Genomic DNA, 15583 nt, shown 5'->3' with positions numbered 1-15583 from the left:
TAATATCACAAAGACTTCAATACTATAGAACAATTTTTGTTAGATTCCCTTTGTTTATATTCTTTATTTTCTTTTACTTTCTATAATCTTTCATTAGATTTGACAGTTAGCAAAACAAAAGCAAAACCATTGAATTTCGACCCCACTTCACCTTTTACTTCCAAAATCTAGGTTTCTTTTTTTTTGGAAATTTAATAAATCAAGATTATTATTTTTTCCAAATTTTACTCCTTTTTTGGGTTTTTTTCCCTTTTTCTTGTTTTTCTCAACTAGGGTTTTTTTCTCTTTACTTTTTTTTTTCTTGTGGGGGTAAATTTTTTGTTGTATTTGATTTTGGGGTTTCATCTTTTTTAGTGGTTGGTATGTTAATTTTGAAGTTGTGGGGTTCTTGTTTTGGGGGTTTGAGGGGTTTAGAGTGAAAAAGGTTGAGTCTTTTTGCTGTTTAGCAGCAAAGAAATCAAGAATTGTGAAAGATGATTGCTGAAAAACCTACTTGGATTAGACATGAGGGTATGCAGATTTTCTCCATTGATATTCAACCAGGTGGCCTTAGGTTTGCTACTGGTGGTGGTGATCACAAGGTAACTGATTTTTCATTCTCTACTGTATGTTCTTGTTTTTGTCTTTCTAGCTCTTTCATAGTTTTTGGTTAAGAAATTAGTAGATAAAATGTAGTTATCATTTTGGGAGTTGAGCTGATAGTTTTATGTAGTTGATGGACATTCATTTTTCTTACTATCTTCTGTTTCTTGTACTTCAATTATGCACCTTTTTGGTGTAGTTACTATTTCTTTTTTCAGTGTGTTTTATCATTCTTTGTATGGTATTTTGCCATGAGCCATTAGCTTTAGTTATTTCTCTTTCGATTTGCTTTGATATGCTTTTCTTGAGTCAAGGGTCTATCGTAAACAACCTCTCTACCTCCCAAGGCAGGGGTAAGGTTGAGTACACTCTATCCTCCCATACCTCACTTGTGGAATTACACTGGGTGGTATGTTGTTGTTGATGGACATTTCTAGTTGTTCATGGATTTTGGAACCTGAATAATTGAATTTGGTAAATGAATTCAATTAGTTTATGATTTAGTGGAGCACTAACAAATTGTTTCTTTGGAAGTTGGAAGGTTATTTTGGGATTATGCTATCTCTGTGTGATCAAGATTTTCAGAGTTCAAAGCTATGCTTGTGCTCAAAAGAAATGCTATTTCATGAAAGGTTTCTGGATTAGTTTTCTTACAGGGAAAATGTGCAAATTTGTTAAAATATCTAGCTTTTAATATCTCTTTGATCCTCTGTGAAGGCATTTTCCGCTTCTGTATGGTTTATTATCTCAACTTAGTTTTACTTATTAGAGAGAGAATCTTCTATCTTGATACTCATATATGTTTTCTGCATTACTGCAGTATACTGTTACTAACATAGTACTTTGCGTTATGTGCATTTAACGTGTCTTCAGGTTCGGATATGGAACATGAAATGTGTGGGTAAGGACTTGGAAGCAGATGAATCTACACCAAAACTTCTTTCCACACTACGTGATCATTTTGGGTCAGTGAACTGTGTTAGATGGGCAAAACATGGTCGGTATGTTGCTTCTGGCTCTGATGATCAGGTGATTCAAGTCCATGAGAGGAAACCTGGCTCAGGAACCACAGAGTTTGGCAGTGGAGAGCCTCCTGATGTAGAGAATTGGAAAGTTACCATGACATTGAGAGGACACACTGCGGATGTGGTAATGAGACTGATCTTTTAGCTTCTGAATAACTAATTTGCTTGTATGCAAATCATTTCTTTTTTGATAACCATGGTGTTCGGGCCCGTTTGCACGCACCTCGATTAATTCTACGTGATACGTGCCACTTCCCACCAACAACAGGTACTAGGTAACTCGTACCACCAAGGCTAGGTCAGATGAGAAGAAATCACCTAGTGTCTTGTCTCTACTGGGGTTTGAACTTGAGACCTCAGCGTGTTGAACCCACTTCATTGACCACTTAGCCACACCTTTAGGTGCTCAAATCATATTAATTTTTTACAAGCCTCTTTCTTAATCTCCTATCTTTTGGCTCTCATTGTGATAGTAAAAACTGAGAACTTTGTCATTCAATGGACCTTGAAATCATTTGAATTCATATCTGCTTCTGAATAGATGTCTATATTGTCCAACCATGTACTTTCTAACCAATAGGGTTGCTCTTTCCATGTTTAAAGTAGGTGGATCTAAATTGGTCTCCAGATGACTCGACATTGGCTAGTGGTAGTCTGGACAACACCATTCATATCTGGAATATGAGCAACGGTATATGCTCAGCTGTTCTGAGGGGTCACTCTAGTCTTGTTAAAGGTGTCACCTGGGATCCGATTGGTTCATTTATAGCTAGTCAATCAGATGATAAGACTGTCATCATTTGGCGAACAAGTGACTGGAGCCTTGCTCATAGAACTGAAGGTCACTGGGCAAAATCTGTGAGTTTCCTGTACTCTTAAAAATATTCCTTTTTTTTTTCCTACTGGAACCTATGTCCCAACAAGTGTGTCTTTTTTTCAGCTTGGGTCGACCTTCTTTAGGCGGCTTGGATGGTCACCGTGTGGACATTATATAACTACTACTCATGGTTTTCAAAAGCCTAGGCACTCTGCTCCTGTTCTGGAGAGAGGAGAATGGTCTGCCACTTTTGACTTCTTAGGACACAATGCTCCTGTTATTGTTGTTAAGTTTAATCATTCTATGTTTCGGAGGAATTTGGCTAATGCTCAGGAAGTGAAAAATGCTTCTCTTGGATGGTCAAATGGTTCTTCAAAAAGTGGAGGAAAAGAGTCCCAACCCTACAATGTTATTGCTATAGGAAGTCAAGATCGCACCATAACTGTGTGGACTACAGCAAGTCCACGTCCTCTTTTTGTTGCCAAGCATTTCTTTTCTCAAAGTGTTGTGGATTTATCATGGTAAGTTAGCTCATAGCACCATAAATGTTGGTCTTTTCACAACAGTAAAGACATTTTCCATCTTGAATTGTCTTTGTTCTTTTTTGGCTTTCTTTCAGGATATAATTTTCTCTGTGCAGGAGCCCTGATGGATATTCACTGTTTGCATGTTCTTTGGATGGAAGTGTAGCCACTTTCCATTTTGATGGAAATGAACTAGGTCATCAGCTATCTGATGCTGAATTAGAGGAGTTGAAGAGAAGCCGCTATGGTGATGTTAGAGGTCGACAGGCAAATTTAGCCGAAAGTCCAGCACAACTGTTGCTTGAAGCAGCAGCTGCAAAGCAAACTTCAAACAAAAAGCTAACTACAGATCTTCCACAAGTTCAAGCAACATCAAAATCTTCTGTTGATTTGGGTAGTGTGGTGAAGGTTCCCAAACCACAATCTGATAATGGGAAAAAGACTGAAGGAGTTAACAGTGATAGTTTAACTAAACCTGCGACTTCTACACGCTTGTCAAGTCCCGTGAAGCAAAGAGAGTACAGAAGGCCTGATGGTCGAAAGAGGATAATTCCAGAATCAGTTGGTTTTCCTATTCAGCAGGAAAACACCTCTGGAATTGCTCAATCTCCTGTCGTTGAATTCCCTAATATGACAGTGGACCAGAGGAAAGATGAGAATGGTATGGTGCTGTCTAATGCAAGTGTTAGAGAAGGATTTGCAAGGAAAACAGTTAGTGTCTGTGCTAATCAAAAGGAGCGCTCAGGTGTAACTGCTAGAGCTACCATCAGTGAGAGCCTCATCATTGAGAAGGTTCCACCTTCTGCAGGCAAGGATGGAAGCATCAGTATAGAACAGATGGGAATTGTCAAAGATCCATATCATTTGGGTACTGGTGGTACACTTTTAATCAGGGTTTTTGATAATAAAGAAGGGGAGGACACTGGTCCAGTTTGCTTAGAGGCTCAACCCAGAGAACAAGCTGCCAATGATGTTTTAGGGACTGGAAATTCCTTTGTAATGAAAGAAACTGAGATACTTTGTTCCAGGGGGACTCAAACTCTCTGGTCTGACCGGATTTCTGGGAAAGTTACTGTTTTGGCTGGAAATGCCAACTTTTGGGCTGTGGGATGTGAAGATGGCTGTGTTCAGGTGAGTTTTAAAAGTTCAAACAAACACATTATACTGTTTTCTGCACGAGTGATTCTATCATTTGGACAAGTATCTTAGATGTTGATTGGTTGAATGAATCTGTTTCTTTTATTTCTACTTGTTTTGTGGTTATCTTCTGCTTTTGTATGATCTTGTTGGGACTACACAAAAGCTGACTGGACATGTGAAATGAGATAGTGAATGTATAGATTCTAATTTTGCCCTTTTTTTTCCAAGATTACCAAACATGAGAATTCTCTCCTTTTTGCCAAGACGAGGGTTAGAGTTGGGGGAGATATAAATTGACCTTCACAACACTTAGGACTTGGTGATGGCTAGCCCTTTCCTTTCTGACCTTTCAAAATTTATTTTCCGCATTTCTGTCAATTCTCTTCACCTAATGAACACTCTGGTTTCTTGCCTTTGTGCTTTTCTTTTCCTCCCCTATCCCTGGGTGTTGTGCATGTTAATTGACCTGTACATGCTTGAGTACTGTTATTCACATTTTTTGACCTAAAATGCTGTCATCCAAATCCTTTACCTGCAGTTTTACTGCTTTTGAAGAAAGAGAAACATTTAATATTTCTCTAGTCTTCCCTTCTTTTTGTTTGTCTGTTGCAAACCATCTCTTTGAGCTTTGTCCTCTTTACCTCTATCATCACGTTTTACATGAGTTGGGTTCAGTCTTTCCTAATATATACCACCTCCATTTCATTTTATGTGACTCCATGTGCTAAGCACGGAGTTTTAAGAAAGAAATGAAGATTTTTGAAACTTATGGTCTTAAACATGCCTAACATTTGCGTAGCTATAAAAGTTTGTCATTAACTTTGTGAGGTTCAAGGTTGATTTGAGGACAAAGAAAGTCGCATTAAAATATAGATCCCAGTTATTCTTTATGCTGCTAAAGTTTCTAAAGTTTCCCCTATTTGCTTGCTAACTCCAAATGTTCTTCCAATTGTACGATATATTCTTATTCTCATCTTTGCTTGTAAGTAGATTTATACAAAATGTGGACGACGTGCCATGCCGACCATGATGATGGGATCTGCTGCAGTATTTGTTGATTGTGATGAATCTTGGAAGTTTTTGCTTGTCACTAGGAAAGGGTCATTACATCTTTGGGATCTATTCAACCAGAAGTGTCTCCTTCAAGACTCGTTGGCGTCCCTTATGACCTCAGATCCCAAGGCGAATGCAGGTGAGATATAAAAGTCCCAAGATTTAATTTATGTGTCTTCTGGCAGAGAATTATGCTCTTTCTTTTTAAGCATTGCCACGGAGAACTGTGTTTTTCCTCTTTTATGCATCGTCCTCAAGGGGATATTACTTTTCTCCATACAAGCTGACAGTTGTCCTATTAATGGTACTGCTGGAAGTAACATTTTCTAGTATTTCGATACACGAGCTGCAGTCATTGATTCTTAGTTGATTGTTAAATCCAAAATCGAACCAACATATTGCATTGTCTTAGCTGCACTCTGTATCTTATAACTTTTTCTTGACTTGTTAATAGGCACAATCAAAGTGATAGCAGCAAAATTATCAAAATCTGGTTTTCCTCTTGTTGTCCTCGCCACACGGCATGCATACCTCTATGATATGAGCCTCATGTGCTGGCTGAGGGTTGCAGATGATTGTTTTCCGGCTTCGAATTTTTCAAGTTCCTGGAGTTCGGGCTCATTGCATGGTGGTGAACTAGCGGCATTGCAGGTGGATGTTAAGAAGTTCCTCGCTAGAAGGCCCGGCTGGAGCAGGTCATTGTATTTTCTTTCTTTTTGGTTTGTCTAAACATGGCATCCACATTGTTTTTACTTCTTTGTTCTTGAAATCATTTTCTACTTCTTTGTTCTTGAAATCTTATTAGTTCATCTTCGATATTGCTTACTAGAATTTCCCAAAGAGATGTTGCGTGTTTAGTTTGTATCTCAGTATATTAGCATACTGAAATGTTACTAGTGATAAGAGTGACTTTTGCTGTTTGAATAACTGTACAATTGGCATTTGTGTGTAAGTTTCTTGCCTAATTTTGTTTTGGTGGCTCATCTCCTCTTACTAAAGTTTGTGCATGTAAACTATAACTCTTCTTTGTTATACATCTGCAGAGTGACTGATGATGGGGTACAAACACGTGCTCATTTGGAGGCTCAGTTGGCTTCTGCTCTTGCTTTGAAGTCTCCTAGTGAATATCGTCAATGCCTTTTATCCTACGTTCGATTTTTAGCAAGGTCTGTTATGTAGTCCCTTGGTGATATGGAATCTTCCCTTCGTTTCAGTTTATGTGGCACTATTACCTTATTTAGTCTGTTTCAAAAAGAATGACACATTTTTATATTTGGAAACATCTATTAACTTTCCATATCCTTGAAGAGACTTTTTAGCCATACAAATGTTATGGAAAGTTTAAGACCACAAGTTTCAGAAGTCTTTCTTTATTATTTATACTCTGTGCCTAGTCAAAACTATCTCACTTAGATGGAAACGGAGGGAGTATCCAATTTTAATGCATTGGTTGATGTTGGAAACTTCACCTTCAAAGTAAAATGTGTGTTTTTCTTCGCATATTGATTAAATTGAGAGTTGCAAATTGAATTTTTAGTGCTAGATGGACCTTTGGGTTATGTAAGTAACTTTTGAGTTTGTGGAAATTGTTTTGCCTGCATATTTGACAGGGTTTGGTTTGCAGTAATCAATAGTTCCAGTAAGAACTGAATTACTGGATTTTGGATGGTGCTATGTCTGTATGTATGAAGTTTTATGATTTACTTTGTTATGTCATGTATAAAATCCTATATGTATTCATTTATTATTTGTCTAATTCAATTTTAGTGTTAGTTTTTCTGAAGTGGAGTTACATTTGGAGAAACTGTCTTGTTTGGTTTTTAAGGGTTTTGCTTTCTGGTATTAGTATATCTCGGCTCTACATTTGTTTCGACTAGTACAGAATTGTTTGAGTCGGTTTTGTCAGAGATGATTTTTTCCGCCTTATTGGAATTCTTGAGTATCAAAATAACACTTGATTGCTCTTTAAATGCAGAGAGGCAGATGAGTCACGCTTGAGAGAAGTTTGCGAGAACTTTCTTGGGCCTCCCACAGGGATGGCTGAGGCTTCATCCTTTATGTCAAATAAACCTGCTTGGGACCCTTGTGTACTTGTAAGGACTTGTTACGTTTCTCTTTTGCGTGTATATTTCTTTTAGAGATGAGCCCAACTGCAGCTCAACTCAAACAATATCTGCAAATATCTGTTATTGGCTCTGTAGATGAGCATGAGCTTCCATTTTGCTCTGTTCTCTTTGATCACTCCTTAGTTCATCACTACAGAGAGAAAAATGGTGATAGTTATATTAGCATATTTTCTTCGAATAATATGAGATAAAATCAAAAATAAATTATGATGGTGGTGTCTGGGCCGTGGCTGCACCTCGACTATTCCACTGGTACTTTTTACCTCCCACCAACCCAGGTACTGGGTAGCGAGATAGCTTCAAATATATTTGGATCATGTACTGGAAAAAATAACACCAATTTGGAATTATGCATGCGGCATTATTGCTTTTTGCAATGTCCATCTTATTTTCCACATCTGACGAACTATGTCAATACATTTTTGGACAGCTCAAGCTTGAAAATAGGTTGCATAAACTAGCAAGAGTATTAGATTGTTAGTATTAGACAGTTTTGTTGTTTTAAGATGACATTTTGTGTTCTTGGCGCCATGTTCATGCAGTATCTTGTTGATATAATATTCCTTGGCGATGTTTTTATCCGTTGCACACATTCTTTCATCTATATATGTTTTTGCTCATACTTGCTGGATTTCATTTTCTCAAAGTGAGATTCTAATCAAATATATCCATATTCAGGATGAAAGCCAAGTATTAAAAGATTGGTCTCCACACTCAGTTGCATAAATTGGCTTTCTTATTAAGTTTTTGTTATCCCGACTATTTCAGGGTATGAAAAAGCAGAGACTCCTTAGAGAAGACATACTTCCAGCTATGGCCTCAAATAGAAAAGTACAGCGGCTGCTCAACGAGTTCATGGATCTCCTCTCAGAATATGAGATACCTGCGACAAATCTCGAACAGAACAACGTCGCAACCACCACATCAACTGAAATGACTCTTGAACAGACCAATGTTGCAACCACTACAGATAAAATGGATGCTGATCTCCCTATGACTCAAAGAACATCTCCCAAGACACTAATAACTGATCCGACTCCTTCCACAACTGTTAATGACCGAGAGGATCCTGCTTCTCCTGCAGTACAATCAACTGATCATGTTGAGTCTAGAACACCAATGAAAGACCCAATGGACTCCATTCAAGAAGGAACTGATGAAGCTAAATCTGTACCACCTCCAACAGAGCAAATGAATTTGGATCCACCTGCATCAGTCGAATCGGAACCATATCCGTCGCCTAAGGAGAAGGTTTCTTGATATCTATGTTTTCAATAGATTAGATGTGATAGTCACCTTAAAGTACTGCTGACACTACAACCGATGCTGTGGACTGTAAACAAGATCTTCCACATGCAGCTTCCAGGCTGAATGTATTAGTGGATGCACCTAGAAGGCAGTACCCAAGGTATGTAACATGATAGACTTTTTGTGTAGTGGAGTTTGATTCTTGTGTGACCCTAGATAACCTTTTCATTTTCATTAAGATATCTTTGTCATTGTTCTGAATATAGTTTTCTTCGCCGTGTGAAGTAAAAGGTGTATGTACTCTTTCTCCCATATGAAAACATTGATTGAGATCTTTGAGCATTCATATTCTAATGTTGAACAGTAGTTCTCAGAACTTGCCATAAGTACTTTATTTGGAGCATAACAGGATTGCCATTTGAGTACTCATTTGTTTAATGTGTGATGAATAAAGTTGGTGAAATATGCTTTGTCATGTCACTTTAAATGGGCAGTTCCTTTAACTATATGGATGTAATACCAGTTTTTTCAAAGGCACTCTTAAACCCTAAAACGAGGCGCAAAAGATGTTGAGTGTTTCGCCTCACTTAGCGGGTATCAATGCTCTATGACATACTTTTCCTTAATAAGCGTAATCCTGAAGAAGCGGACACTAAACAATTGTTTCACTTTATTGTAATTTTTTTCTCCATTTCTGTGTCTGTATATTTGTTAGTCTTGGACTACACATACATATTTGTATTTTCTTCTCCATTTGCGCATTCCTTCATTAAACGCTTGCACTTTATTTGTGCTTTGCGCGTAAAGTTCCAAGGGACCTCATAGCTTTTTTGCACTTTTCGTCTTTGATGACATTGCACCAATCTCATAATTCTTAAAATTGTTAGGAATAAATTTAGTGAAATATGGTTTCCTTCCAACTATATTTGTGTACACAGTGAGAGACACACAACATACATATACCATTTGGTGGTCTTATTATTTTTTACAACCGTGGCATTCGAGTTAGTTTGCATGCACCTCGACTAATTTTATGGGATACTTACCATCTCACACCAGCAACATGTGTAAGGTATTGCTGTACACTTAGGCCAAGACACCATGTGGTGTTATCTTTGTACAATATTGTTGATCTCAACTAGTAACTTTCTCAATTTGCCTTGCCTAGTGAATTGGTAATATTTCTGTGGAAGTTGCAACAAGTATTCAAATTGACACGCAATAATTATTGAAACCAAGCTTGAAATTTATCAATATTACTAAGACGAATTATTTATTATCACCTTTGAGATGTTAATAATTGACATTTAACCATCATTGAAAGCTTAGTATGTAAATATACCAACATTATTGATGAATTATTTTAATTATTATGCTTGAATAATTGTAATATTGCAAAATTTCAAATTGTGGGATGATAATAAGCACACGTATATATAATGGAGTGTTGGTTGCTTTGTCACCATCTAAAATAATGGAGTGTTGGTTGCTTTGTCACCATCTAAAATATTTATTGAATAATTAACATGATAAATGTATAAGGTCACACACATATATATTGCAAGATAGTTGAAATGCGTTTTGAACGTGTAGTCAAAAAGAGAGGTGCAATATGCGGATTTTACTCCTTTCTAGTTTTCTATAAATAGACGGCCTCTTGCCCTCATTTAGATTATTCCACAAAAATTACAATCCAAAAGAGTAAGAACATAAAGAGAGTTATACACCAAGATAAATATTGTAGTCTTGAGTGTCCTCTTTAGTGAGTTGTTCCTTTTATAAAAGAAAAGTGTTAATTGTTGTTTTCTCCTTGTATTTGAAAGCAGTGTACTCCCATATTATCATAGTAAAATCCTTCTACCCCGTGGTTTTTCTCATCTATCTGTTTCAGGGGTTTCCACGTAAAATTCTCGTGTCCAATTTATTTTCATTATTTATTATCATATCAAATTTTAGTTGTGGTGCTTCCTCCCCCCAACATATATATCACGTTAAATATGTTCAAAAAACAAAATAATTAATTCTCGTTTGACATAATAACTAAAAAAAAATTCATCAACGTGTTAAATTAAAGCAACGGTTTTGTTAAAATAACAAAGGGATTTATAATTTGAATACATATTATAGTCGATATTCACATTGTACCTTGTATGTTAGTATACTAGTCATATTTATCTTTGCTCTCACAACACATTTTGGACTTGATCACTTTTAGTTTAGACGTTTGGTTTATATTGAACTAAAAATGTAATACATATTTGACAATATAAAATGTGTTGTACATGTATGTCAAAATATGTAGTTCACATTTTGTAAAATAATAGTATTAATATGAAATTAGCAATGTGAACGAATGTTAAAAAAAAATGTATTGCAAACTGTTGTATCGACTTCACCAAACATACACAGATAACTAGTAATCCATTATTCACCAATAATTTTGTTCGATCTTTTATTTATTTAATAAAAAAGTTATTTATTTTAATTAATCATTAAATCAACTTTTTATTTTTTAAATTTTGGCTTAAAAAGATTTTCACCTTAAATATCGATCGAAAATATCGACTGAACTGATTGAGTAACTTTGTAACAATAGATGAGTAACTTCATATGTGAAATGGTAATAGTTCTATGACTTTTCATAATCGACTAACTAAAAATATTAAGATTTTTTTTTTTGGGGGTGTGTGTTGGTGGGGGGGGGGGGGTTGGAGGTTGTAGGAAGGGCAGATGGAACCAAAGAATTTGGTGAAATTGTAGTAATTGGGTAGGTTAACTGTGACCTCCTACTGGATTTAATTGGGTCATCATATTGAACCAAATCTATTTTTTTGGTTTCAAACATAATAGTCAAAAAGTAGTCACATGTTCCTCTTAAATTAGAAAGTCAGCTAAAATAAGAAAGTCAAACCAAGAATGTTAGATGCCTAATATCTTCATGACACGTTTACTTCTTTTATTTTACGCGGTGTCTAGTATCAGATTTTTTCTTGAGTGGAAGGTCTAACAGAAACAACATTTCTACCCCACAAATCCACAAAGGTGGGAATAAGATTTGCATACGTACATTCTTCTCTATCCAGACCTTATGTGGGGATTACATTGGGTATGTTGTTATTATTGTTGTTGTCTGGTAACCGATTTGGGATCTCGACTAATTCAGATTTGTACCAAGTAAATCCATCAAAGAATCAAAAAACGCTTTTTACGGATTGTTTCGTTTTGAGGATTTGAACCCGAAATCTTTTATCCTCTCATCACAATTCTAGCTAGATGGATTACTCCTATTACATATTGTATAGATATAATACATAAACAAATATTCAAATTTGACCTCAGCTCGCAAGTATGTGCTCAAGCTTTAAGAGTAGTGCGCATTTAGAAACCTCAATTCATCTCCATTGTGTTAGTTGAACACACTAACTAATACAAAGTGATCACTTAGATATCTCTGAAATTTATGTGCCATGTCAACATTATCGAGTGTCCACGAGACACACTAGTAAACATGAGTTAGAGTGTTTATTAATAGATATGCACTATTAAAATTGAAGTACTTACTTATTAGCTAAGACGAAATTTAAATATTTATTTATGTATTATGACTATCGTATAATATAAAGTCAAAACTCACCCATGTATTGTCAGATATTGTTTGGTTTCAAGAGTTAATTAGTATCACCGTTTTTTAGGTTTTAATTTGACTTATCTTGAATTATAAGGTTTTTTCCCCCATAATATATCAAGAGAATTGCAGGATTGACAATCTAACACCTTTATATTAATTAGGCAGCATATAGGCATCTGACTTTGTGCTCTATAATTTGATACGGTAGATATCGAATTACTATGTCGAATTTGAAATTTTGATAGTGCAATTTTAATATCATGATCTTTGGTATGAGATTTAAATTTTCTTTTGTATTTGATATATATAAAAATGTATTGAAATAGTGAATATCATATTGAAGTATATAATTACTTATACATGTCATACATATTGTTATAATAATAACAAATTTATAGATTAGTATCTATATAAAACTAATTATTCTTTAAAAAATAGTTTTGTTGGCAACATACAGACCTTCCATTTTTTTTATTTAAAGAAATCGAACTTCAGAGATTGATATTTTCGTAAAAAATGAATTTGAAGAGTACAAATTAAAAAAAACCAAAGTCTTAAAAGCAACAAGCATCAATGATCTAAATGTGGATTTGATTCTCATATGGTATCTTTTATAATTGTGTAATTTAAAAAGATGATTCACGGATGGATTTGATATCCAGAGGTCAATATATTTTATGGACTAAGACTTTACTAAACTCCGATTGAAAGTCGATCACCTCACTAAAATTGTTTTGTGACATATTTAGTAGTGGTCATATTTGATTTTACAGATGTTTTGGATAAGGAAAAACACTAAACATTAACATATTAGTTAGCAAGATAAATAAGGATGAAGAAGCTCGCTTCTTTGGAAGACTTTTTTTGATCATTAATATGTCATGTTTTTCATAAAAGTCCATTTTGTTCTCTGAACAATCAAAATTTCATACTTCTATTGATTCCTCTCTACCTCCTTATCGAGCTTATGTATGCAAATATTGTGTAGTACTTAAATAATTATCCTTTTATTCTTCTTAATAATAACAATAATTTTATAGTCATAAAAATATCATGTCATTTTTATAATTTTAGACTGTAATTTATTTTTTTAAAAAAAAATTCCTTCCAAGTTCCAATCAAACAATGAATTCTGTTAAATTAAATGGAAAAATAACATTAATTAGACAGCAGAAAAGTAGAAGCAAAGTCACACATATATTACTGAAATAATTCACTCATGGTGTGAAATATAGTACCATATAGTAGGGCCATAAAATAAAGACTTGGTCCTATTAATTAATTGGACCTACAATAAAAATTATGTCATTTTGTTACATAGTACTTGTATTAAAAACAGACAATTCAAGACTTGGTCCCTCAACAAATCAAAGTTTCTTATGATCTTTTTGACGGATCCCTCAATACATTTGTGAACACAGACTGATGCAATGTGTGTCACAATCTGGAGTTTATATTATGGCATGCGTTATCTGTTTTGGGTTGACATGCTTTAGGAATTTATCATCCGATTACACTATCTAAAATAAATCAGTAATTTTTGTCAGTTCTAATCTTAATAAATAGCATGTGAAGCGCTTGATCACCTAAATTTATAATGTCTAAATTATCTTATATATATATATAATAACTTATCGACGTAGGCCCCCTTCCTACTCTAGCTAAGGTAAAAAATCTCTTTAAATGATCGTAATTGTCGATAACCCTACGAGGTTCATGAGCTATACTTTATCATCGAGTTTCAAAATATGAGTACTGTGAATACTTCTGATAAGCCTAATTATAAAACTCTTCATTTTTCTCTTTCATTTTTGATATGTGATTTGCTTAAGATTATATCATGTGCATGCCTTCCTTCATTAGAAACTTAATCGCCTAGAATTAATTAATTTCCGTTTAGTTATTCTCTGTGACCTGCCCTCGTCTTCCCAGCCTCCACACCGGTGTGGCAATATGAATTCAATATTATATACACACACTCATTCATTTAATTTTATATGATACTGTGTGACTAGACTAGATATGAAGATTAAGAAATATAGAATTTTTTTAAAAAATTATGTTTAAAATGAATCTTGAACATTTGTGTGACTATAAATTAATCATGCATCTCACTAAGAGTAAAAAATAGAATTTAAAAATTAAATTGTTTCGACGTATAAAAAGGTGACATTTTTTTTAGACAAACTTAAAAAAAAGTGTACCCTATAAAATAGAATATAAAGAGTGTATGTTTTGCAACCATATATTATGTTGATATGAATCCGATATCATAATATTGTATCTGCCTCTGATTGGAAAATAAATAGTTTTTTTTTGAAAAAATTATGATTTAAACAGAAGAAAGTTGTATGTATGTATAATTTAAAACAAGCATCACACAATTAATTTAAATTGAAATGTATTACTTATAGAACATTCTATAATGTGAAATATCTCCAAAAATGTTGGTTGAACAGGATAAACCAAACTTAGCTCACCCTTCTCTTCCAATTCCCTTACCAAGATCACCAATATTATGACACATATATTTCTTCATTATTCTATGTATGTAGGCGACCACATCAAGAAGGAAACAATTTTAATTAAAGAATAAATAAGAAAAAGAAAAAATACACTCTTAAAATTGACTTTCAAATTTTGGTTTCCCATAATGTGTTTTGTATCATCTTTGGGTTCGATTAATGTAAACTTTAATTATCCTCAGATAATATTTTTAATAAGGAAATTCAAAAATATATAAAAATAAATATACAAAGAAAGTAAGTGAATTCAACATCTATTATATATAAATAAAATATAATCAATGTAATTTTCATGCAAAATATTTAGATGAATCTCATTGCGCTCCCTAGTTCTGTCCCGAATTAAGGTGCCCCTTATTAAAAATCTTTAATTTTAGCAGAAGTTGATTCAGAATTTAAAGTTTATGCGTTCCTACAACGATTTTGCAAGTTATTACTATTATAATAATTGAGTTCATAGTCAAATATTTACAATTATTTAGTAGATTTTTTAATATATATATATAAGATTTGAGCAAAAGTTACTCAATTCACGTAAATTCATAATTCGACTGCTAGATCAATTCAAAAATAAAACCTCTAATTAAAAATAAAGAATTACTTAAGTACAATGTTTTAAGTGATATCTATTTATTAAAAATTGACTTTCAAGTTTCACTAGACCATGCTATCTAACTATTAAAAATAGGTGTAGCAATTATTTTGAATCACATTTTGTCAATCCACTAAGAACATAGACAACAACTTGCGTGTACTCAATCCAACTAATTATATTTAATAGCTTTTTCTCATTTTTTGGTAGCAAATTATATGTAATATCATTTGCCAAAAAAAAGACATTATTTTCTTCAAAGCCTCTCAATACTATATATATATATCACATGCACCAAACTTATTTCTATGTCTATTGCTCTC

At 34.1% G+C, this 15583-nt stretch overlaps 1 protein-coding gene across 3 annotated transcripts; it reads left to right on the top strand.

Moving 5' to 3' along the window:
• The first annotated feature begins 241 nt into the window (after positions 1-241).
• Positions 242-8861, top strand: LOC129902316 (protein HIRA). 3 transcript variants are annotated; one of them, XM_055977511.1, is made up of 10 exons: positions 243-581; positions 1456-1731; positions 2214-2465; positions 2548-2945; positions 3065-4079; positions 5079-5280; positions 5596-5836; positions 6185-6307; positions 7117-7234; positions 8036-8861. In XM_055977511.1, exons 1-10 carry the CDS (start codon positions 474-476, stop codon positions 8525-8527), a joined length of 3225 nt encoding a protein of 1074 aa, XP_055833486.1. In that variant the 5' UTR covers positions 243-473; the 3' UTR covers positions 8528-8861. The 3 variants fall into 3 exon arrangements, with proteins under 3 accessions (XP_055833488.1, XP_055833486.1, XP_055833487.1); XM_055977513.1 differs by lacking the exon at positions 7117-7234 and having other exon boundaries at positions 242-581; positions 8036-8128; XM_055977512.1 differs by lacking the exon at positions 243-581 and having other exon boundaries at positions 1659-1731; positions 2211-2465.
• The last annotated feature ends 6722 nt before the right edge of the window (positions 8862-15583 follow it).

Source organism: Solanum dulcamara, chromosome 9 (assembly GCF_947179165.1).
Source record: "Solanum dulcamara chromosome 9, daSolDulc1.2, whole genome shotgun sequence".
Classification (NCBI taxonomy): domain Eukaryota; kingdom Viridiplantae; phylum Streptophyta; class Magnoliopsida; order Solanales; family Solanaceae; genus Solanum; species Solanum dulcamara.
Note: the sequence above shows the minus strand (reverse complement) of the source record. Positions and strands in the feature narration are given on the sequence as shown.